Source organism: Coenobita brevimanus, chromosome 40 (assembly GCF_032717465.1).
Source record: "Coenobita brevimanus isolate Jiangsu-jjx chromosome 40, ASM3271746v2, whole genome shotgun sequence".
Classification (NCBI taxonomy): Eukaryota; Metazoa; Arthropoda; class Malacostraca; order Decapoda; family Coenobitidae; genus Coenobita; species Coenobita brevimanus.
The window spans coordinates 8,889,567-8,915,297 of record NC_136993.1 but is presented as its reverse complement, the minus strand read 5'-3'; the positions used below and the strand labels follow the sequence as shown (position 1 = coordinate 8,915,297).

The 25,731-nt window shown below is 39.0% G+C and overlaps 2 protein-coding genes across 2 annotated transcripts in view; one reads left to right on the top strand and one right to left on the bottom strand.

Moving 5' to 3' along the window:
• The window catches only part of LOC145397280 (putative glutamate receptor), a 286,711-nt gene extending 262,897 nt beyond the window's left edge, over positions 1-23,814 (bottom strand). Inside the window, exons 1-3 of the mRNA XM_080270477.1 lie at positions 23,746-23,814; positions 3,624-3,769; positions 1,532-1,625 (exon numbers count right to left, since the gene is read on the bottom strand). Of these exons, the coding sequence (XP_080126603.1) occupies positions 1,532-1,625; positions 3,624-3,769; positions 23,746-23,814 (309 nt within the window). The remainder of the gene's footprint in view (positions 1-1,531; positions 1,626-3,623; positions 3,770-23,745) is intronic.
• Positions 23,815-24,007: 193 nt separating this feature from the next.
• The window catches only part of LOC145397279 (52 kDa repressor of the inhibitor of the protein kinase-like), a 32,585-nt gene continuing 30,861 nt past the window's right edge, over positions 24,008-25,731 (top strand). The window contains exon 1 of the mRNA XM_080270476.1: positions 24,008-24,867. Coding sequence (XP_080126602.1) covers positions 24,008-24,867 — 860 coding nt within the window. The remainder of the gene's footprint in view (positions 24,868-25,731) is intronic.

Genomic DNA, 25,731 nt, shown 5'->3' with positions numbered 1-25,731 from the left:
CATCAGATTCCTTCTGCAGCCTCCAGTTCTCCTCGAATCGTCGCATGACTTTGAGGCCGGAATACTATAATACCGACTAAAATAATGGTCTCCTCCCATATAACAGGTGGATAATAATAATCATTATTATCATCATCATCATCATCATCACTATTATTATTATTATTATGTTAAGAAGAAGAAGAATGTAAAAAAATAATCGTACTGAAAGGATTAACCCTAAAGTATATGATTTACTTTTTCTGAGAGGCAATTAAAGTTTCATACTAAACGCTGTATTATACCGATCTTTACAAACATACTCAAATGGGAAGCTAATGCACATATTGAATTGTCTATAAATATCTGTATAAAAATGGACGATTGTCTGTCTGCATTAGGGTTTATTCAGCTACTCCTCTTAGATGCGAGCCCGAATTTTAATGAAACTTTGCAGGGACATTCCTAGAGGTACCAGATTTTGTATAGAACTATTAACAATTCCGAAGAATGTTATATTTACGAAATTATTGAAGGTACTCTGCCAGTTTCTTTATTTATCCTCACATGGTCCACTGAAGGATCAAACCTTTTTGTAAGGAAAGCGATAAAAAGAAATAACCTTTACCTTGTTGTTCAGACCCCAAGCAGAAAGGCTTATCCGTAACGAGAGTCGTGAATGTATTTTTTTTTTTTTTTTTAAGAATGATAACGCCTTTTATTTGTGCCTGTTGACTACCAAAGGGTCGATAGCCTTTGCTAAATCCCAGTCTTCCGTGTGAAATTGTCTTGCTGTATTCGTTTCACATCCATCTCTCAAATATTGATAAATGAACAGGAATAAGGCAAACCAGTAGAGTCCACCAGTATGGTCGACCGGAGTATCGATATTGGGTTCTTCCAGTTGGGCCTGCTAACTAATGCACCGCTAGTTTACTGAGATAGATTCATTTGTCTCGTCTGTAAATGCCACAAGGAACCTGCATGGTGATCATATTTTATGGTTCGGAATATTTCCTGAAACGACTCAAAGATTAGAATCATGGTTCCTGCTCTATATAGATGCAAGCGTTTGTATGTATAATTTTAAAGTATTTTAAGGTATGCACAAATTATACAGTATTATACGTATCCAGCTGGATGTACTTTTAGGTACCGTACTATAATAGGATTTATGTATTATGAACAAATACCGTGATTATTAGTCACACTGGTATGTGACCAGACACATGAGGTTTCTACCGAAATTTCCCTCCATCTACTTTCTGTGTATTTTAAGTCTTGCTTACTTTGTTTTCCCCTGATGTGAGTGCACGAAAGTGCGCGAGCTATCTTGTGTTCTCTTTTTCCCTTTGGCTGTCAGCATACATACGAAGAAAACACACACACACACACACACACACACACACACACACACACACATATATATATATATATATATATATATATATATATATATATATATATATATATATATATATATATATATATATATTACTGAGATTTCTCATGTTTTAAATTTTAATTTCTCTCACGAATGTTTATACGTCACCTGCACAATGCCCACAATGTGCTGAGTTTTCCTCCCCTTCTTCGTTTGAGTAAAGTCATCAAATTCTTCAAGGCTGAACCCAACAACCACATACCTGCAGGAGCACAGGATTATCATGACTAGAGAGGACACTGGGTGACTGATTATAACTCCTTCAGAGTAATGATGCCTTTCCAGTTTTAGTCTCACTAGCGTCATACAAAATTATTTAACTTGAGCAAAGGGAAAATAGTAGGGGAGTGAAAGATAGGATTAATAGATTGTTGGTGGAGAAGAGAGAGAAATTGAGGAGATGGAAGGAGCACTCTGAGGATTTGTTGAATGTAGAGAATAAGAGCAGTGCGAGTATAAGTGGTTGGGGAATGGCTGGGAGAAGAAGAGATGAGAGGAGGGAGGAAGAGATCAGTAGGGCGGAAGTAGTGGAAGCGATGAAGAAGATTAAGTTGGGAAAGGCCCCAGGAATTGATGGAGTGTGTGGTGAAATGCCTAGGTATGGGGGTGAGATTGTTGTGGAGTGGATATGGAAGTTGTGTAAATTGGCTTGGGAAGAGGGAAGGGTTCCAGAGGACTGGAAATCAGGTATAATTGTTCCTTTATACAAAGGAAAAGGAGAGAGAGAAGTATGTGGTAACCATAGGGATATTTGCCTTCTTAGTGTGACTGGTAAAATATATGGTAGAATACTCATTGGTAGGGTTAGGCATATGACAGAGGAGCTAGTTGGAGAAGAACAAGGGGGATTTAGGAAGGGAAAAGGGTGTGTAGATCAGATATTAGTTCTAAGATGTTTAGTGGAGAAGTATCTAGAGAAGGGAAGGAAAGTGTATGCTGCCTTCATGGACTTGGAGAAAGCCTATGACAGAATAGATAGGCAAGGTATGTGGAAGGTATTAAGAATATATGGAGTTGAGGGGAAATTGTTGAGTACTGTGACGAGTATGTACAAGGGAGCTAGGGCTGCGGTGCGAGTGGATGGTGAGCTGAGTGAGTTCTTTGATCTCAATGTGGGACTGAAACAGGGTTGTGTGATGTTTCCATGGCTGTTTAAAGGAGGTGCAAAGTAGGGCAGTGGATGTGGGGGTGGCTTTCATGAATGAAGGTGAGATTTGGAGGCTTCCGGTGTTGCTGTTTGCTGATGATACAGTATTGTTGAGTGAAGATGAATGGGAGTTGCAAGGTTTGGTGAATGAATTTGGGACAGTGTGTAGGAGGAGGAATCTGAAAGTTAATGTAAACAAAAGTAAAGTTATGGTGTTTGAGAGGAATGAAGTCACAGAGTGTGCAGTGAGGTTGGATGGTGAGGATATGGAGAATGTAAGTGCATTCAAGTACTTGGGTAGTGTGATGAGTAAGGATGGAACTTTGGGGGATGAAGTGCGTGAAAGGGTACAGCAGGGAAGGAAGGTTGTTGGTACACTGAAAGCAGTGATGAGAAGTAGGGAGGTGAGTATGGAAGTTAAGAAGTCACTGCATGATAGTATTGTGATACCTACCCTGACGTATGGAAGCGAGGCGTGGACCTTGCAAGAGGGCAACAAGTCAAGAGTGAGAGCAGTGGAAATGAGTTACTTGAGAGGAGCATGTAGAGTGACGTGGAGGGACAGGTTGACGAATGAAGAAGTGAAGGAACGTTGTGGGGTGGATGTGGATGTGGTTGAGAAGATTAGGAGAAATACACTGAGGTGGTTTGGACATGTGAAGCGAATGGAGAATGAAAGACTGACTAAGAGGGTGTATGCAGGTGAGGTGGAGGGAGGGAGAGGGAGGGGTAGACCGAGGATGAGATGAAGGGATGGAGTTGAGAGGTATATGAGGGAGGGGGGGTGAGTTGGGGGAGGGTAGTCAAAGGGTGGGTGACAGAGCGACTTGGAGGCGTTTTGTCTGCGACCACCCTTTGCGGGATTAGGGCGTCGGGCTATAGATAGATAGATAGCATTTTATAGTATATGTCTTTTTCATAAGCTGAGAAATACTGCCTGTTTATTGGCGAGTATTAATTATAAATAGATGGAAGATGTACCCTTCAGTAAATCGTTTAGTATTACATTAGTAAAGTGGATATTAGGAGTTGTAAACTGAGTTTTCCGCTTACTTGCCATAGTAGTCCCAGGCTCTGAGGTGGCTATCACCGAAGGCCAGCAGAGGTTGAGGGTTGTGGAGAAGAAAGAGATAGGCTCGACAAAGCTCACCACTCCACAGGGCTTTCAAAAGGTCGTCTGCTTCTCGCACCAACAGCAACTAGAAAATAAAGTAACACACTTACTATTAAATAAGTGTATGAGAAACCGAGATTCAGAGATTTATGTGGGTAGGGAACAAACAAGGAATCCAGTTGATTGGGTTAAATGTGGACGGAGCACACTACAGGTGTTTGGAAACTTTTTCTTGTTTCTTTTTCTTTTTAACGAGATACTCAACTAATTCACTATAGGACAGTTGTTTAAAGAAATAAAACACAAGATATGTGCAGGTTAAACATGTGAGACCTTTCCAGGATTTTGAAGGAGAATTATATGTGAATGAGTGACAATTCCACTTTACTGGGCATGCTGTTAATGGTCATCCAACATTCTTGCTTTGTTTTCTGTATCCAGCAAACATCATCCCATCTTTGGGAGGGAAGGACTCCGAAGGAGGGTCATCTTGGTGATGAATCTTGATGGCACTCATTAGTGATAAGGATGGCAGTTAATCAGAGAAGACAACTGATCGTTGCACACACACACACACACACACACACACACACACACACACACACACACACACACTACTGAAAGAGAAAAGGGAGGAAGCAAAAACAAAAAATGAGGGAAGATCGGAAGAGGAGAAGAAGAAGTTTTTTTTTACAAATTAATAGGACTGCAGGTACGAAAGTGGTACACAAACTGGATGGAATAAAAAGGAGGAAGGTAGTAGAACCATGTCATGACGAGTATATAAACAAGAAGATAAAGTTGATGTACTCAAATGTGGGTGGAATGGTATCTAAATTACTAGAGACGAATGATTATGTCAGAGAAAATGAACCACAAATAATATGCCTAACTGAAACAAAATTAACACCAAGGATATCCAATGACATACTAAACTTAGAGGAATACAATATATGGAGAAGAGACAGAATTTTTAAAAAAGGAGGAGGAATTATAATATTAACTAAGAAAAATCTAAAAGTCAATGAAATAAAACAGATATACCATCACAAGTAGAACTGATTGAAGTAGAGATCAACACATCTGAAGGTAAAGTAATTGTAGCCAATTTGTACATGCCACCCAGATCAAACACATGGGAAAGAGATGAATATGAGGACTTGGCAGAGAGTACAATTCAGAGTTTATGATCATTACTACTTAAAATGGAAGAGAAATCAGAAAGAATTATACTAACTGGGGATTTCAATACAAATATAAATTGGAATACTCTAGATATAATTAGCCAAGAAAGCTGTTGGGACCAAAAGCTCCTGGATCTCGTACAAGAGTTCTTCCTAACGCAACATGTGAGGGAAACCACCAGAAAAAGAGGACTTGATGCACCTTCAGTGCTAGATATAATATTTACTAGGCAAGAAAATGTTATTGACAGTTTAATATATCACCCTCCACTCGGCAAAAGCGATCATGCAGTACTAAATTATAACTTCAGGATAGCATATGACATAGTAAACAGCAATGACAGTTACAAAAAGAGCCTAAACTATAAAAAGGGAAATTATCAAGACCTAAAGAAGTATTTCTTAGAATTTGAATGGGAAAATGAGCTTAAAGGACAAGATTTAAATGCTGTATATAAAAAATTCTGTGAATTTTATGAAATAGGAGTCCAGAAGTACATCCCACAGCACAAAGAAGCAGATAAGAAAATACAGAAATGGTTCAATACAGAATGTAAAAAATCAAAAGAAAGAAGAGATTTGTTGTGGAATAGATACAGAAGACATAAGAGTGAAAGGGCGTATAATAATTACAAACAGGCAAGAAACGATTATACAAGAATAAGGAGGGAAGCCCAAAAACAGTTTGAGGAGGATATAATAAATAAAAGTAGTGATCAACCAAAGCTGTTTTACAACTATATCAGAAGGAAAACCAAAGTAAAAGATATAATACAATCAATTACGGACGAGGGAATCACTTATACACAAGAGAAGGAAATTTGTGAAGCACTAAGAATTTCCAATTAGTTTTTACAGAAGAAAAAAATTTTGAGAGGGACTATGTGGAACATTCATGTCCACACATACTACCAGATATACAAATAGCAGGAGTTAAGTAGATTAGACAGAGGAAAAGCAAGTGGTCCTGATGAAATTTCATGTTGGGTACAACGAGAATGTGCAAAGGAGTTAAGTAAACCATTATTTTTAATTTTCAAGAAATCCTTGAGTCAAGGTAAACTACCTGATATTTGGAAAAAAACAAATATTGTCCCCTTATTCAAGAAAGGAAATAGACAAAATCCACTCAACTACTGACCAGTATCACTGACCAGTGTTGTAAGCAAGGTATTAGAAAAGCTTATAAGAAAAGCTTGGGTAAACCATCTAGAAGAACACAGTATGATAACAGAAAGACAGTTTGGTTTCAGAAAAGGAAAATCATGTCTTACTAATCTGTTGAGCTACTATGACAGAGTAACAAACACAATACAGGAAAGGGAAGGATGGGTGGACAGTATCTATTTAGATTTCAAGAAAGCTTTTGACACAGTACCACACCAAAGACTTTTATGGAAACTGTACCATCAAGGAGGAATTCGAGGCAAACTGTTTTGTTGGATGCAAGACTTTCTCATAAAAAGAGAAATGAGAACAGTACTAAGAGGAAACTACTCATCATGGAAAGAAGTGACTGGTGGAGTACCACAGGGTTCAGTGCTGGCACCAATCATGTTTTTAGTGTATATAAATGATATAAACAGTAACACTGGAAATGAGAGCTATCTGAATATGTTTGCAGATGATGCAAAAATACAAAGGAGAATTACTAACACAGACTCTTGTAAAGAGCTACAAGAAGAATTAAATAAACTTCATGAATGGAGTAGTACATGGCAAATGGAATTCAATGTGGACAAGTGTCATGTAATCAAGTTTGGTAAAAGTGGAAAAAGACCTGATTGGGATTATAAGTTAGGAACTAAAACCCTATACACATCAGAAAGAGAGAAAGACCTATGTGTGATCATCAATAACAGACTATCTCCGGCTGACCACATCAGCGAGAAGGTACGGAACATGTATATACTGCTTGCAAATATGAGAATAGCATTCACTTACATAAATGAAGACATGCTAAGAAGGATAACAACATCATTCATTAGACCAACCCTGGAATATGCATCAGTAGTCTGGAGTCCTCATCTCAAAAAGCACATAGACAAGATTGAAAAAGTTCAAAGGGCCGCTACAAGATGGATACCAAGCTTAAGGGACCTAAGCTACAAAGAAAGACTAAATAAACTGAATCTACCAACACTACAGGAAAAGAGGTGACATGATAATGCTATATAAGTGCATATCAGGGAAGGAGAAAATAGACATAAATGATTACTTAACACATGGAGAAGCATCAGCAAGAGGACACTGCAAAAAACTGCTTAAGAAGAGAGGTGATAAAGACGTAAGGAAATTCAGTTTCCCAAACAGAGCAATTGACCAATGGAATGCACTACCGAATGAAATAGTGTGTGCCAAAACAATTCACAAATTTAAGGATATGTACGATAAATATGGTTTAAGACACGGGACAGACAGTACGAGCTTGACTCATTCCTGTAAAGATACAATTAGGTAAGAACAATTAGGTAAGAACACACACACACAAAATCTATCTACTGTACCTTCTCTCTCTCTCTCTCTCTGTATATATATATATATATATATATATATATATATATATATATATATATATATATATATATATATATATATACATATATATATATTTCATTCATTCATTCATCATCCAATCCTACATTGCCCCATGAGGAATGTGGGAGCCAGGGGCTAGGCAAGGTGGTCCTGACATTTAAGATGAGAGTGACCAGCCTCACTCATCCCTCAGTGGCATTACATGAACAATAAACCCCAACCACCCCTTGGATATAAACCGACACAGGTTCAATCCGATTGAAGCTCCGTAATTACCCACTAAACCACAAGGCGCCAAAATATGGTTATATGGTTACCACCCAGCATTGTAAATGGTTTCCTGGAAGAAGGAACCAAAGGCCATCAGCCCGCAATAAGAGTTCCCTCCAAGAGAAAAACAAAATACAAGAGAGAGCCAAATTCAAGATCCATTCATTTCGAGATGCCTGGACACACTGCGTTTGAAAGACTGGAGATCATAGGGAGCAGGAAATACAGAGAGGGAGACAGTTCCAGAGTTGACCTGTTGCATGAATGAAGGACTGGGAGTAACGGTTAACTCTTGCATTAGAGAGTTGGACAGAAAAGAGATGAGAATTTGGTGCTTGACATGTGCTATGCGCCTGTCGTAGAGGTGGAGGAATGTATGCAGACAGTTTAGAGGAGCAGTGACCATTGAAGTAGCGATAGAAAAGAGATAAAGATGCAACAGTGCGGCAAAGAGACAGAGGTTGAAGGGAGCCAGTAAGAGGATGAGAGTTAATGAGACAAAAAGCCTTTGACACCACCCTATTGAAAAGAGCTGTATGTGGGGAGCCTCCCCACACATGAGAGTTGTACTCTACACAGGGGCGGATAAAGCCCATGTATAAAGTCAACAATTGTGCAGGGGTAAAGAAGGAACAGAGTCTGCCTAGTACACCCAATTTCTTGCAAGCAGATTTTACAAGAGATGTAATATGATCTTTCCAAGACAAGTCCCAAGTGAATGAAACCCCATGCATGTTCAAGGATGATGCAGGATTAAGCTTGAATATGATTAAACATTAGTGGGTACTCCCGTGGAAGATTTTGTCGGGTTGATAGGTGTGAGAGCTGAGTCTTTGATGCATTAAAAACAAGATTATTTTTACCCCAGTCAGAGATATGAGCCAAGTCAGACATTAGGTGTGCCATAGCCTCATCCCTTGTTGTTGAAGTAACTGCTGAAATGGACGTTGCGGAAACAGAATGGAAAGGTGAAGGGTGGAGTTATGAGCGTTCGAGTGTTCGAGTGGATAGGGTTAGATGTTCGGCTTAGAAGGTCATTGATGAATTAGAGAAAGAGAGTTGGTGATAGGACAGAGCCCTGAGGAACACCACTCTTGATAGATCTCGGAGGAGAATGATGGCCGTTTACAACAGCGGCTATAAAACGACCACAGAGGAAGTTAGAGATGAAGGCACAGATAGAAGGATAGAAACCGTACTGTAAGAGGGCAGCTTAGAAATTAAAGATTTATGCCAAACTCGATCGAAAGCCCTTGAGATGTTAAGTGCAATGGCAAAGCTTTCACCAAAGTCTGGAAAGGAGGATGACCAGGAGTCTGAAAGGTAGGTGAGAAGAACGCCAGTGGAGCGTCCCTGACAGAACTCATACCGACGATCAGAAAGAAGGTTGTGATAAGAAGGATGCTTTGAAAATTTTCTATTAAAAATTGACTCAAAAACTTTTGAGATACAGGATGTTAAAGCAATTGGACGATAGTTAGAGGGTTCAGAATGGTTACCCTTCTTTGGGACTAGCTGAATGAGAGCAAATTTCCAGCAAGGAGGAAAGGTACAAGATGATACACAAAGGCAAAAGAGTTTACCTTGGCGGGGTGTAAGCACAAAAGCACAGTTCTTGAGAACAACACTCCATCAGGCCCATATGCCTTGTTAGTATTGATGCCTGTGATGGCAGAAAATACATCTGCTAAAGAAACTTTGATGTCAGCCATGAGGATGTCTGAGGGGGGAAGTGATGGAGGAACAGCACCAGAATGGTCAAAGGTGGAATTGGAGAAGAAAGTCTGAGCAAAGAGATCTGTTTTATCAGTAGAAGAAAAAGGAACAGAACCATCAAAGTAGAAAAGAGGAGGAAAGGATGATGAGGTAAAGTTGTTAGAAAGGTTTTCGGCAAGATGCCAGAAGGAGCGGGAAGAATTCGAGTTGGAGAGTTGAGAGCATTTAGTACGGATGAAATTATTTTTAGCAGATCGAAGAACAGACTTAGCATCATTCCTGGCAGAAACATAAAACAGATGTAATTCAGGGGTGGGTTGGCTCGTGTACCTTTTATAGGCCCTCTCCTTGTTGCAGACAGCATTGGAACAATCACGGTTAAACCAAGGGTTTCTTACATTAGTCAAAGATTATGAGAAGGAAATGTATGTTTTCATGCCCGAGAGAAGAACCTCCGTAATGCGCAAGGCACACTCAGACGGCCATGGAAGCAATAATCGTTCCATGGAACGTCAAAGAACTGCCTGAGGGCCTCCCAATCTGCAGCTCCAAAATGCCACAGACAACGTTTCTTTGCGGGGTCCACAGGCCGTATCAGAGCAATAGGACAGGTTAGGGTAATAAGGTTATGATCGGACGAGCCCAACGGAGAGGAAAGATTGACAGTGTAAGCAAAGGGATTAGTTGTAAGGAAGAGGTCAAGTATGTTGAAACTCTCTCCAAGGCGGTCAGGGATACAGGTAGGGTGCTGTTCAAGCTGTTCTAGGTCATTAAGGATTGAAAAGATGTAGGCTTGTTCACCAGGTGGAACACTGAATGGAGAGGAGAGCCAAAGGTGGTGGTGAACATGGAGATTTCAGAGAAAGGAGCAATGGATAGAATGTGTTCCATCCTAGAAGTAAGATAGTCAAAGAATTTTTCATAGTCAGTAGAATTAGTGGATAAGTAACAGCGCAGATATATCTAGTCAGAGAATGACAAGAAAGCCGAAGCCAGAGTGTAGAGAATTCAGAAGCATTAAGTTCAGGAACACGGGAGAAAGATAAGTCGTTGCGTATATATACACAACATCCACCTTTGGCTGTTATGTTACAGTTATGATTAAAAGTTTTTAGCCAAGGCAGATACATTGTGCCACATGAAAATCCATTCCTGCTGGTAAAGGATGCATGTCTTTATAGTCGTAAATAATCTCTCAAAAGGTAGAAGGAACTTAAAATAGTTTAAGCGAACATGAGGGATAGCAAAATCAAAGCCTAACGACAATACATCCTTCTCTTCCATAGTCAAAGACAATGAGGAGAGGTTAAAGATGACTTTGTCAACTGAACGATTGATGTCGGTTCCTAACGCCCTAAGCTTTCGTTTATGTGTAGCTAAAACCTTATTGATATTTTCCTCCGCAATATATATAGTCAATGATAGCATTGAGATATTTGAAATCAAAGTAAGAAACAAGATGTTTTAGATTATATATCGATGCATAATTAGGCATATGATCCTAATCTTTTCATGTCCTTACGAAAATGAGGTCCTTTTCCACCTTCTTGACCTTGAATGCTGTCTTTTCGGCGCTCCTATATCATCACAATGTGGGTTGCCCATTTATTGTGATGTACAGTATCATGTTTCTTACTCTGATTTTCTTGTTTCATACTTTAATTTCAAATGTTTCAATGCAATCACTGACCATTTTGTGGAGAAAAATATCAATAACGTTTTAGTTACACATTCACATAAGCTTAAGGGGTTAGGAATTGACATCAATCTTTCATTTGATATAGATAGTGTCATCTTTAACCTTTCCTCAAGGTCTTTGACTAAGGAAAAGAAGGATGCATTGTCGTTAGGCTTGGATTTTGCTCTCCCTCCTGTTCTTATAAACTATGTTAAGTCCTGTTTACCTTTTGAGACATTATGTTCCATTTTCAAGAAATGCAACCTATACAACCAAGACTGCACTTATGTGTCGCATAACGTATCTGCCTTAGCTAAAAATTCTTTTAAACAGCACTGTCCACATGCCAAAAAAAAAATAAAAAAGAGGACTGTGGATATCGTAAGATTTTGAAATCGCTCAAAAATAATGATGGCATATATATATATATATATATATATACGACGACACACTCTCAATTTACTAATCCAATCACACACATTCATTCGCATTTTAGCCCCATAGGGAAGAAGGGACAGATCCTCACTGGACCACAAAGCACGGGGGTCAACTGCGCAGTGCAATCAGTGACATCCGCAGCAGGGCCTGACAGCATACTTGGTTTACTCCTGACACATCATGATAGACCCATCACCTTACCCGCGCCTGACCTGATTACCTGATCACACCAAATGCGGGAGAATATCCCCCCAGGGCTGTGTCATCATTTATTCATTAACAAATTCTCTCCATTTATTTTTGTCACGGACAGCCAATCTTCCTTGCTCAACAGACATCCCTCTCGCATCCAATGTTCTATTCACGCTGTCCATCCATCCTATTCGTGGTCTCCCTCTCAATATATATATATATATATATATATATCGTTCTATCTCTCTATCTCTCTATATATTGATAGATAGATAGATAAATAGATATAGATAAAGATAGACATATAGATAGATAGATGTGCATATATACTGTATATTATATATATATATATATATATATATAAAATTTATGCAAGAAAGAAGGAACCAAAGGCCAGCAGCCCGTAAACTGTTCCCTCCAAGAAAAAATGAAAACAATACAAAGAGAGCCAAATTCAAGATCCGTTCGTTTCAAGATGCCTAGACACACTCCGTTTGAAAGACTGGATATCATAGGAAGTAGGAAATGCACACAGAGGGAGACAGTTCCAGAGTTGACCTGTTGCTTAAATGGACTGGGAGTAACGGTTAACTGTTGCATTAGATAGTTGCACAGAAAAGGGATGAGAGTTTGTTGCTAGACGGGTGCTATGCACCCGTCGAAGAGGTGGAGGGATGCAAGTATATAGTTCAGAGGAGCAGCGACCATTGAAGTAGCGATAGAAAAGAGATAAAGATGCAACAGTGCGACGAGGAGACAGAGGTTGAAGGGAGGAAGTAAGAGGAAGAGAGTTGATGAGACGAATAGCCTTTGACTCTACCCTATTGAGAAGACCTGTATGTGGGAAGCCTCCCCACACATGAGAGTTGTACTCTAAACAGGATTGATTAAAACCCGTGTATAAAGTCAACAACTGTGCGGGGGTGAAGAAGGTACGGAGTCGTCCTAGAACACCTAATCTCTTGGAAGCAGATATTACAAGAGATGCAATATGATCTTTCCAAGATAAGTTCCGTGTGAATGAAAACCCAAGCAAGTTCAAGGATGATGCAGGATTGAGCTGGATATTACTAAACATTAGTGGGTAATCCTGTGGAAGATTTTGTCGGGTTGATATGTGTCAAAACTGAGTTTTTGATGCATTAAAAACAACAAGATTATTTTTTCCCCATTCATAGATACATGCCAAGTCAGACATTAGGTGTGCCATTGCCTCAACCAATGTTTGTTGAAGTAGCTGCTGAGATGGACGTTGCGGGAACCGAATGGAAAGGTGAAGGATGGAATCATCAGTGTACGAGTGAATAAGGTTAGAAGTACAGCTTAGAAGGTAATTGATGAATGAAAGGGAGAGACTTAACCCCTACACCGCGGGCTTGTTTACCAATGACTTGTGTGTGCCGCGGGGTTATTTGGGCTCCGACAGACTCTCAAAAAATATTTGCCAAAAATCAGTTATTAGTCCTAGAATAATAAAATTACATATGCTTATGGCACATACCTTCAGCTTTCTCCTGGAATGATTGTTGAGCCTTCGTCCGTTACCGTAGGACTTGTGGAGACCTCTGAAGTAGGGTAACGAAGTCTCCACTTTACACTTCCCGACAACCCGTAATATGATTACCACAGCCAGATACAAACACTATAAACACTATTCTACAATTTTCAAGTAGTTTGGGATCCATACTAAAAAAAAACACTGTGAAAGCAATGGAAATTACGAGCGCGTCTGATCGTCGCACTGGCACTAGTTCGCTTTTGTTACTCTGTCATTTATTATTCATAAAACCCCTCACACTTTATATTTCTATTACTATATAACACTTATATATATCTACAGTCTTTATCCATAAGCTTCCTTCAGTAGTATTAGTTTATTGTCACTGTAGGGATTCAATTTCTTTCAGTAAAATACGTAGCATTCACTTTCTCGTCCTGTATACTGGCATTGAGAGTGAATGTCACTTTCATCTTCACTCTCATAACTCATAGCATTCAGACATGCTAGAGTGAAACTTTCACTTTCATTACTCCTAGGGTATATACTCGTATTCTTATAATACTACTCATTTACATTTCTATTTACGTTCTCTATTTTATTTACGTTATTTGCATTTCTATTTTATTTACACTGTGTTGTGCACTGTCACTTGAAATAACTTATAAAACTATTTTCCATTGTTCACGTATATTTACATTCATTACTTTCACTTGCTGTTTACACATTATTTACACATTATTTACAATTCCACTTGCACTGTTTTACTCAATAGAAAGATCGTAGTCACTCTTTTATCAATTGTCAGCCCTTTACCTCTTTCCACACGAGGTTTAGTAGGGGGTAAAGGTCACAGGGCCATTTGCATGGGGGTGAAAAAAGGCCTTGAAGTCAGCAAGAAGAAACATATGTCCCCTCACTTCGGAAGATGAGAGTAAACTGATAACGCAGGGCCAGTGTGGAGGCCTGTTTAGGGGTTATTCAGAGTTACCAATATTGGTTCTTGAAACAGCTAAGTCTAGCACTGATATGATTGGCAGGAAATCTAGACAATACATTATAAATTTGGTAGTTCCAGGTGAATGTAAATATCACTTAGGCTTCTCCCTTCCCTCATTACATGTATATTTATTACGAAAATAGATTAGAGGCCTACTTAGGAGATATATATTCAGAGCTACCAATGTTAAATCTTGAAATAGCTTTGTCTAGCACTGATATGATTGGCAGGAAATCTAGACAAAACATTATAAATTAGGTAGTTCCAGGTGAATGTAAATATCACTTAGGCTTCTCCCTTCCCTCCTTACATGTATATTTATTACGAAAATAGATTATACGGCATATTTCAAGGGGAAAAAAACAGCGAAAATTAGCGAACGAGTGCATGTGAGGTGTTGTCAGGTGATAATTAGCCAATTCCAGGTGTATGGCACTCTCACTTACCTTATTTCTTTCTTGCATATATTATTTGGCATAAGAATACGACATAGGGCTTATTTCAATGGATGAAATCAGTGAAAAATTCCAGGGAAGATTTACTTAGCGTAGCATGGCCGGGCAGGCGAGAGGATAGGGTAATGGAGGGGGGGTAGGGAGGGGAGTCAAGAACGGGGAGAAATGGCTAAATTGTCAACAATGGATGGGAGTACAGATGAGATTAGGAGTGCTGACTAGTGTTGGACATTGGCAGTACTGATAGATGATACAAGCCCCCACTTGGAAGCCCGGGTGAATTCAAAATAACACAGAATCACAAAAGCGACGCCCCGCGGTATGATCCCTTGCTCCCAAGCGTTACGAAAGTGACGCCCCGCGGTTAAGGGGTTAATGATAGGACAGAGCCCTGAGGAACACCACTCTTGATAGATCTCGGAAAAGAACGATGGCCATCTACAACAGCAGCTATAGAATGACCAGAAACGAAGTTAGAGATGAAGGCACAGATAGAACGATAGAAACCGTAAGAGGTCAGCTTAGAAATTAAAGATTTATGCCAGACTCGGTCGAAAGCCTTAGAAATGTCAAGTGCAATGGCAAAGCTTTCACCAAAGTCCGAAAAGGAGGATGTCCAGGAGGTTGAAAGGTAGGTGAGAAGATCATCAGTGGAGCGTCCCTGGTGGAACCCATAACAATGATCAAAAAGATGGTTGTGATAGGAAAAATACTTTAAAATTTTTCTGTTAAGTATTGACTCAAAACTTTTGAGACACAGGATGTTAAAGCAATTGGACGATATTTAGAGGGTTCAGAATGGTCACCCTACTTTGGGACTGGCTGAATGAGAGCAAACTTCCAGCAAGAAGGAAAGGTACAAGTTCACAGACAAAGGCGAAAGAGTTTACCCAGGCAGGGTGTAAGCACAGTAGCACAGTTCTTGAGGACAACAGGAGGGACTCCATCAGGCCTATATGCCTTGTTAGTATTGAGGCCAGTGATGACAGAATATACATCAGCTGAAAAAAATTTTAATGTCAGCTATGAGGATGTCTGAGGGGGGAGGTGATGGAGAAACAGCACCAGAATCATCTAAGGTGGAATTGGAGGAGAAAGTCTGAGCAAAGAGATCTGCATTGTCAGTAGAGGTAATAGCTACAGAGCCATCAGCATAGAAAAGAGGAGGGAAGGATGATGAGGTAAAGTTGTTAGAAAGGTTTTTGGCAAGATGCCAGAAGGAGCGGGAAGAATTCGAGTTGGAGAGTTGAGAGCATTTAGTACGGATGAAATTATTTTTAGCAGAGCGAAGAACAGACTTAGCACGATTCCGGGCAGAAACATAAACAAGATGTGATTCAGGGGTGGGTTGGCTCTGGTATCTTTCATAGACCCTCTCCTTGTTGTGGACAGCATTAGAACAAACGTGATTAATCCAGGGCTTTCTTGCATTAGGCAAAGAATATGAGAAGGGAACGAATGCTTCCATGCCTGAGAGAAGAACCTCTGTAATGCACAAGGCACACTCAGATGGCTCACGGCCATGGACGCAAAAATCATTCCATGGAAAATCAAAGAAGTACTGCCTGAGCGCCTCCCAATCTGCAGCTCCAAAGTGCCACAGACGACGTTTCTTTTGAGGGTCCACAGGCTGTACCGGAGTGATAGGATAGGTTAAGGTAATAAGGTTGTGATTGGAGGAGCCCAACGGAGAGGAAGGATTGACATTGTAAGCAGAAGGATTAGTTGTAAGGAAGAGGTCAAGTATGTTGGAACTCTCTCCAAGGCGGTCAGAGATACGGGTAGGGTGCTGTAAAAGCTGCTTTAGGTCATTAAGGATAGAAAAGATGTAGGCTTGTTCACCAGGTGGATCAGTGAAAGGAGAGGAGAGTCAAAGGTGGTGGTGAACATTGTAATCTGAAATGGACATTTCAGAGAAAGGAGAAATGGATAGAATGTGTTCCATCATAGAAGTAAGATAGTCGAAGAATTTTTCATGGTCAGTAGAATTAGAAGATAAGTAGACAGCACAGATATATTTAGTCAGAGAATGACAAGAAAGCCGAAGCCAGAGAGTGAAGAATTCGGAAGAATCAAGTTTAGGAACAGGAGAGCAAGATAAATCGTTGCCTACATATACATAACATTCACCTTTGGCTTTGAAATGAGTATAGAGAAAGTAGGAGGAAAAAGAAAAGAGTTTGCTGTCAGTTGCCTCAGACAGCAGAGTCTCTGTCAAGAAGAGAAGATGAGGTTTAGAGGAGGAGCGGTGCTGTTCGACAGAGGGAAAGTTAGAGGAACGGCAGCGAATGTTGCAGAAATGAAGAAGTGAGTCAGACAGTGGTTCCAGGCATCTCTCTGAGTAGTCAGCGTGATATATATATATATATATATATATATATATATATATATATATATATATATATACCGGTATATATATCGTCCCCACTTCGGTTGGGATAGGCCGGTCCTGCAGTGCACGCTCAAACGGCTGATGATATATATATATATATATTGATATATATATATTGATATATATATTGATATATATAGAGAGAGAGAGAGAGAGAGTGAGATTGATTGATAGACAGATAGATAGATAGATATACGGTATATATATATATATATATATATATAGATAGATAGATATACGGTATATATATATATATATTGTTACATAGCCTATGATTTCATCATCCTTTGTGTAATTCTAACGTACAGTGTGCTGCCTGTTTGATCACAAGCGTGTTCTACCTCACTCCTCCCTTCTACCGTTATAGTAGAGTAAGTCGTTCTTTCTGTTGTTCAGAGCGGGATTGTCAACTCTTTGTCCCCATGGCTTCACTTGCGCGTCCTTCTTACAAGTTGTATCAAGCTCTGCCGGCCCCTATATAATGAGCTCAGTCTCTACATTAATTTTCACTTAGATCTACTCCTCATTTTGTTCACATCTCTGTCCTCCCCTGTACAGTTATTATTGTGAGTGCTCAGGAAGTCTCCAACCATCTAGCAGCTGTGTAATTTGAGTATAAGTGATATTGCATTTTTTCTTGTACTGTGTAGCATAAGGTGTTAATTCTTAGGCCTAGTGAGGTTTTTGTGATTAATGTAAGGTTTTATGTCAATCATTTTTAATATTATTTTGTATCTGTAATAATATATCTGGCATTCACTGAGTATTATCTGGTATCTCATTTTAACAGGGCTGACTTAGATAAATTTACTCATGCTAATTTTGTGTTAATAGAGGCTATTGCAGTTAACCATATATTTAACCTGTTTTTTGCCTTTACATTATCCTTATGAGTCCTGAATGTTTTGTTGTTAGTTTGTGCATTAAACTTTAACTTGTAATTTTACCTAACTCTTTTGTTTTGAACCTGGAACTTTACGGGACAGTAGTGATTTTTGATATTCTCACTTAAAGTGTACATTATCTTTCTCTGTTCCGTAACAATATATATATATATATATATATATATATATATATATATATATATATATATATATATATATATATATATATATATATATATATATATACTGTATATATATATATATATATATATATATATATATATATATATATATATATATATATATATATATATATATATATATATATATATATATATATATTTCACATCTATGTATGTATCTATCTATCTATATCTGTCAATATCTAGATAGATAGATAGATACTCTGATAGAAAGACTGATGGATTAATAGATAGGTAGATTGATTAAAATAATGTGTGTGTGTGTGTGTGTGTGTGTGTGTGTGTGTTGATAAATAATCATAATCACTGAAAGTTGACACTCTACCTACCTAAAGCCAGAGGCGTTGATCCCGACACACACACACACACACACACACACACACACACACACACACACACAGTTTTATTACAGAAGAAGATTTATGTGCCTAACTCTTCTTTTCATAAAGGCCAGCACACACAAAAATATTTTTGCTCTGCAGAGTATTGTTCAACTGGTAGTAGTTTCCTTTTGACTATGGGAGACGATATTACTCACTGTATTGGGTTCTAATAATGTTAAATCCTACCTGATGAGTTTTATGAGTGACAAGCACTACTATAGCTTACTACCGCTACTGGAACATAGACGAACATAGATATAGGAAGCCCGTCCTACCTAAATATTTAAATAAGTTAAAATACTTAAATAAACTTCGAGCTTACCTGTCGTGGATGAGGTAAAGAATCAAGCATTTTCATGAGTGAAGACGTCAAGTATAGATAATCCACAGCAAACACCAGTGAGCACTGAACGATGTCACCGCGAAGCACCCAGTCCAGCAAAGCACCCAGCCACACCCTCTCTTTTTCCGCAACGTCCGCCAGACCATCCATTTTCACCACCGCCGATAATTTGCTCCTTGTGTCAAGAAAAATGCAATCATTATAATATCTTCATCAAAACAATTATTCCAGTCTTCACGCGCTGGCGTCACTGGAATTGTGATTCACTGCATCTTTGGGATGAATAATTAGAGCAAAGAGACCCTAAGTAAATACTTTGATTTCCTCCCCATCTGGCCAACTATTTTGTGAGTGAGAAAGAATGTAAACCAATAGTCTATTTGTCTATTGCCAGACTCCTTAATCCCGTAAGGGGTGGCCACAAACAAAACGCATCCCTGTCGCCCTGTCCCACGCCATGTTACTGCCCTTCTCCCAGCTTACATCCCCGCCCCCCTCTCATATATCTCTCCACTTCATCCCTCCATCTCATCCTTGGCCTCCCCCTCCCTCCCCCCCCCTCCACCTCCCTCACAAACACACTCCTGGTCAGTCTCTCGCTCCCCATCCTCTCGACATGGACAAACCACCTCAATGTGTTTCTTCTAACGCTTCCTATCACATCCACATCCACACCATAATGATCCTTCAATTCCTTATTTGTCAGTCTGTCTCTCCAGGTGGCTCCACATGCTCCTCTCAAATAACTCATTTCCACTGCTCTCACTCTTGACTTGTGTCCCTCCAGCAAGGTTCAAGCTTCACTGCCATATGTTAGAGTTGGTATCACAATACTTTTATGCAATAACTTTTTCACTTCCATGTTCACTTCCCTGTTTCCTATCATTGCTTTCAAAGAATCAGCAACCTTTCTTCCCTCTTTCACCCTTTCAAGCTCTTTATCCTCTAAACTTCCATCGTTACTCATCACACTACCCAAGAACATAAACGCACCCACATTTTCCATTTCCTCCTCATCCAACCTTACTGTACATTCGGTGACTTCATTTCTCACGAAGACTATTACTTTACTCTTCCGTACAATCACTTTTAGATTCCATTTCTTACACACTCTCCCACACTCATTCACTAAACCTTGCAGTTCCCTTTCGTCTTAACAACACAGTATCATCTGCAAACAACAGTACAGGGAGTTTCCACACACTGCCCTCTTTCATTAGGGCTGCTCCAACATCCACTGCTCTACCTTGAATCTCTTTTAAAACAACATATAAAGATTGAACAACCACGGAACATAGTACATCCTTGTTTCAATCCAAATATTAAATAGAAAAATTCACTCAGTTCACTGTCCATACACACTGCAGCCTTAACACCCTCATACATATTTTTCACGGCATTCAACGACTTGCCATTTACTCCATATATTCTTAATACTTTCCACATTCCTTATCTATCCACCCTGTCATATGCTTTCTCCAAACCCATGAGGGCCACATACAACTTCTTTCCCTTCTCTTGAAACTTTTCCACTAAAGACCTAAGAATGAATATCTTGATCTACACAACATCTTTCCTTCCTAAAACCTTCCTGTTCTTCTCCAACTAATTCCTCTGTTATTTCCCCAACTTTGCCAATAAGTATCCTACCATATACTTTTCCTATTACACAAAGAAAACAAATGTCCCCATGATTACTGCACTTTTTTTTTTTTTACCATTTCCTTTGTACAGGGGAATTATTATACCTGACCTCCAATCATCCGGGACTTTACCTTCCTCCCAGGCAAATTTGCACATCTTCCACTTTCATTCTACTCCCTATCTCTCCCCCATTCTTCAGCATCTCACCACACACTCCATCAATTCCTGGGGCTTTCCCAGTTTTGACTTCCTTGACTGCTTCCACAACTTCCATCCTACTGATTTCTTCCTCTCTTACATCCCTCCTTCTCCCAGCCATTCTCCAACCACTTATACTCGCATTACTTTCATTCTCTATGTTTAACAGTTCCTTTAAGTGTTTTTTCCAACTGCTCACTATTTCTCACTTCATCACTGGTAACCTACCATTTTTATCTTTCACTCCCCGACTAGCTCCTTTAACACCCTGTCTGACTCTCTTTACCTCTTTCCAGAACATTTTCTTACATTCCCACCGCCGTACACTGAAATTCTTTCCAAATTCCTCATCCTCTCACTTCTTACTCGATCTTACAAATCTTTTCACTTCTCCCTTCCTCTCTACAAATAACTCTTTCTGCTGTCTCTCAGCTTCCTTCACACCTCTTGATTCTCATCCACTCACTATATGCTTTCATCTTTTGTGCCACAGCTTGTCTCACCTCTTCATTCTACCATGATGTTCCTTGCACCCTCTTTCGTCTTCTCTTCACCCCACACATCACCTCACATGCTGCACAGATTTCTCCTGCGAATATCTTGCACACACCCAGGGATGGATCCAGGGGGGGGATGGGGGGATGCATCCCCCCCATCGGCCATGCAGAGAGAGAGAGAGAGGGATTTTTATTCATATTTTAGGGTAATTTGGAATAAACTGTTATAATAATGAATGATAAATTTGCAATTTTTTTGTGGACGTTTGTTATGGTTACCAGTCTGGAAAACTAAAATAGTCGCTCATTAACTTTCCTAAAATATACATTTTCTCTTATCTTTGTTTTCCATTTTCCCATGATCAGCTGAGCACCACACTTTAAATTGCTTTATATAGTGTCCTTGTCTCCAGCCCTCCCAGGTAAATAATTGAGGTTTTCTATTATTCATTTCATTATTTTTTGCCAACTCCCTGATATTATTCGTAGTTGACGATCCCGGAAACTGTAATAAGTATGAAATTAAATAACAGTATATTAATTGTATTAATAAGCTTATTATTTTGGCAGATCTTAGGTTTCTGATCATTTTTTTTCTCACTTTCATTTACTGGTCTTATGGTCTTAATTCTATGCTGTTTTTTCCATAAATTTTTAGTGCCACACAATCCGTACTGGACTGGTGCTAGCCTAGGCTGAGTGCTAAAAGAGAGGATAAACAAAATAGAATATTATTAAAACTTAAGTACCCACTCCCTTGTTTTGTAGTCCACACAATCTGATTATACGTTAAATGGTATGTAGGACTAATGTAGGACTGTAAGACAGGACTTATAAGATGCATTTAGCCTAGAACTGTGTAGGCCTAATATCAAGTAAATAACAATGTTTTGTATTCCTCTTACATCTTTCCATATGATAAAAATGTCAGTCCATTCACCTAACAAACAGGTCTCAGTTTGAGGCTAGTGTGCATGCTACATATGATATTCTTAATTTAGTTCTTATTACCTTATATTCCCATTAAAGTTCTTAGTCAAGTGGTTATGTAATTATGTTATGCAATACACAGAATAGTGACTAAAGATTTAATTATTTCGTTATAAAGATAGCCTAGGTCTAGGGTGGCTGAATACGCTAGTTTGTTGTACTCTAAATAATTTACCAGGGAGAATTATGAGTTTTAAATATACAGTAATTTGGCATATTGTATTGATTGGTAATTTTTCATTTGATTATTTTCAGGCAATAATGTCTGGTGAAAAAACAAAGAAAAAAAAAACTGATCAGTGACATCTTTAAACCAATTAATGAAGTAAATGTAGCTGCTTCAGTCTTTTCAGATGTCACAGAGCAATCCTCTAGATCACCTGCTGTCCCTACCATTAAAAGCCTGTCAAACTCATTCCAGCATACTCATGAGGATAAGGGTACCTCTGTCTTGAGAGATCAAGCTAATCAAGATCATTCTGACATCAAGCAAGCTGCATCCCTGAAAAATGACATTGCTGCTGTATTTGTCAATGGTCAGAGAAATTTAAGCCTGGTTGATAAGCTGATAGACCTTGAAAAAATGAATTCCTTACAAATCACTGGTTGCCTGGAGAAGACTACAAGTACCCTAACACTAAAAAAGGAACAAAGAACCCGCAGAAAGTGTATCTTGGAAAGCAACACATATCCGGAAATAAACATAGATGTTTTAAGTATTCTCCACAACTGTCAGGTATTGTCTGTATTCCATGTGTGTTGTATGCTTCTGGAAGATCCGACAGCAACAGAAAAAAGGCGACTGAACTTGGTCAGCTGGTGAACAAACCCCTATCAAAATACAGCCATCTCACAGGAACTGATGGCTACTTAACTGAACGTTTACAGGAGTACCACAAAGTATCTCAGTTATTTGCTGATGCTTTCATACATTCATTACAAAATAAAACCAATGTTGCAATGATGATAAATGACCAACACAGAAGAAATGTTGAAGAAAACCGTGAACGTTTAGTTCCCATCATCAAGACAATCATTTTATGTGCAAGACTTGGGATTGCTTACAGAAAGAATCCTAAAAATAACATTACAGAAGCTGACATGCCAATATTGAAGGATGACGGAAATTTCAAGGCTTTAATGAATTTTCGTATTGATGCAGGTGACAAGATGCTGGAGGGCCACCTCAAAACTGCTGGAAAAAATGCCACATACATATCAAAAAACCGTTCAAAATGAACTTATATCTATCTGTGGAGAACTTGTGTCAAAAACCATTATTAATGATATTCACATTGTCAAATACTACTCAGTGATAGCAGACGAAACAACTGTTACTTCCCACCATGAACAACTAGGCTTTGTCTCTGTGCGCTTTGTAAAGAGGGAAAATGGGGCTCATATGGTAAGAGAAGAGTTTCTGCAGTTTAAAAGAGCAGCAGACCTCACTGGTGCGGGACTTGCTAGGCAGATCCTAAGTGCTCTTCGACATCATGGATTAGATCCAGTATACGTAGTGGGCCAAGGTTATGATGGCGCCAGTTCATTGTCTGGTCACCTGAATGGTGTGCAGGTCCATGTACGCCAAGAAGCACCAGCCGCTGTGTATGTTCATTGTAGCAGCCATTCTTTGAATCTTGTGTTAAATTCAACCTGGTCTGTCCCAGAAATAAGATATATGTTTTCAGTGGTTCAAGAGTGCATTAAGTTCATTAATGATTCCATCAAGCGCAGGGAAGTCATTGGGAAAAATCTGAGGCAGGCTGAAAGTACCGTGACAAAACTGAAGACACTATGTGAGACCCGGTTTGTGGAGAAGCATGATGCTCTACTACTCTTCCAACAGTAGTGCCACAATAGTGAGCTCGTTTGAGGAGATCATGCTTTTTCCAGACAGGAAAACATCAGACAAAGCAAGATCGCTCCTACACAGCCTTTCTGACCCTGTCTTCATTGTTTCTTTGTGTTGTGCCAAGAAAGTCATGATTTTGACAGCATCTCTCTGTCGTGCACTGCAGACTGTAAACAAAGATCTGGTGGATGCAGTTGAAGGTGTCACCTTTGTGAAAAAAACACTACAATCCTGGAGGGAAACAGATGAATGGAAGGATGCAGATTATGGACCCAACACTACTGCACAGAATTTGGCTCGCACAGTAGATGTTGCTATCTGTATTCCTAGGCTCACAGCTCATCAGAGAGGTAGAAGTAATGTACCTGCTGATAATCCAGAGGAATACTTCAGGCGAGCAGTGTGGTACCCCTACCTGGACACAGTGATTGACGCTATTGATAGTCGCTTTACATCTCACAGTATCCTTGTAAAGAAGATGGTGGCCTTCATCCCAGCACAGGTGCCACATTTTCAATGGAAAGATGTAAAGACCAGTGTGCAATTGTACAATACCGTGCTTGGTAATCCAGATGAAGAGGAAGTCAAGGTGCAATACATGCAACGGAAGGAGTTATGCTCTGGCCTTGAACACCCTCCAAAAACACCGCTGGAGGCACTTGATATAATCCCTGAAAGGCTAAGGCATATCAAGAATCTTCTTATTATCTTCTGCACTGTTCCTATAACCACTTGTTCTACTGAGAGAGCCTTCAGTGCACTGAGGATTCTAAAGAACTACCTTCGCAACAGGATGAATGATGAACGGCTGACAGGGTTGGCTTTAATGTATGTTCACCCTGAATTTGAAAATAGCATTCATGAAGTGATTGATACATTTTCAGCTACAAAGAAAAGGCGGCTTGATTTTGTACTGTAATCTGAGAGCCTTTGATGTGATAAATAATTGTTAGATTACTTTGCATTTAACCCTTTCATTATCTTGATTTCTTATATCATTGTCTTATTGTTGTATTAGATAGTTTCTTTCAGATCATTAAGTTATATCACAATCAAATTCACTAGTTTAAAATTTGTCTCAAATACTTTTTTCCACACAATTTTATATAGTTTTATTTAAATAGTGTTACACAAAGTAATGTTCTTTAGCTCTGAAAGATCTCTGATACTGAATGGGTTAAGACTCAGATTGTAGTTGTACTTTCATCTAGTGCTTTAGGAGTATTAACATTTGGAGATATATATATATATATATATATATATATATATATATATATATATATATATATATATATATATACACACACACACGAGTTTTTCGGTATGTTGTTCCTCTTTTTTGTATTACTATCACTATTATTTCTAAAAGTGGTGCTCTGAAGTAATGCTTAGCTAAGTTTAGCACTTTAGTTGTAGCTGTTATTTATTCAAGTGCTTAGTACTGAAGTGGAAGGATAACGTGTTATTAGAATTATTACATTATTTTATAAAGGAGAATAAATAATATATTTTGCAATAATGAATATACTGATTTTGTAAGTCATATTCTGATTCTTCCCTTTTAGAGGGGCTGGCTCCTCAGGGTGTTGTAGGAGTACAGAGAATTATGAAGAAGGTTGATGGGGTTTTAACCCCCATGCCCACTCTTATCTTGACATTTGACTGTCTTACCTTGCCGGAGGTTATCACTGC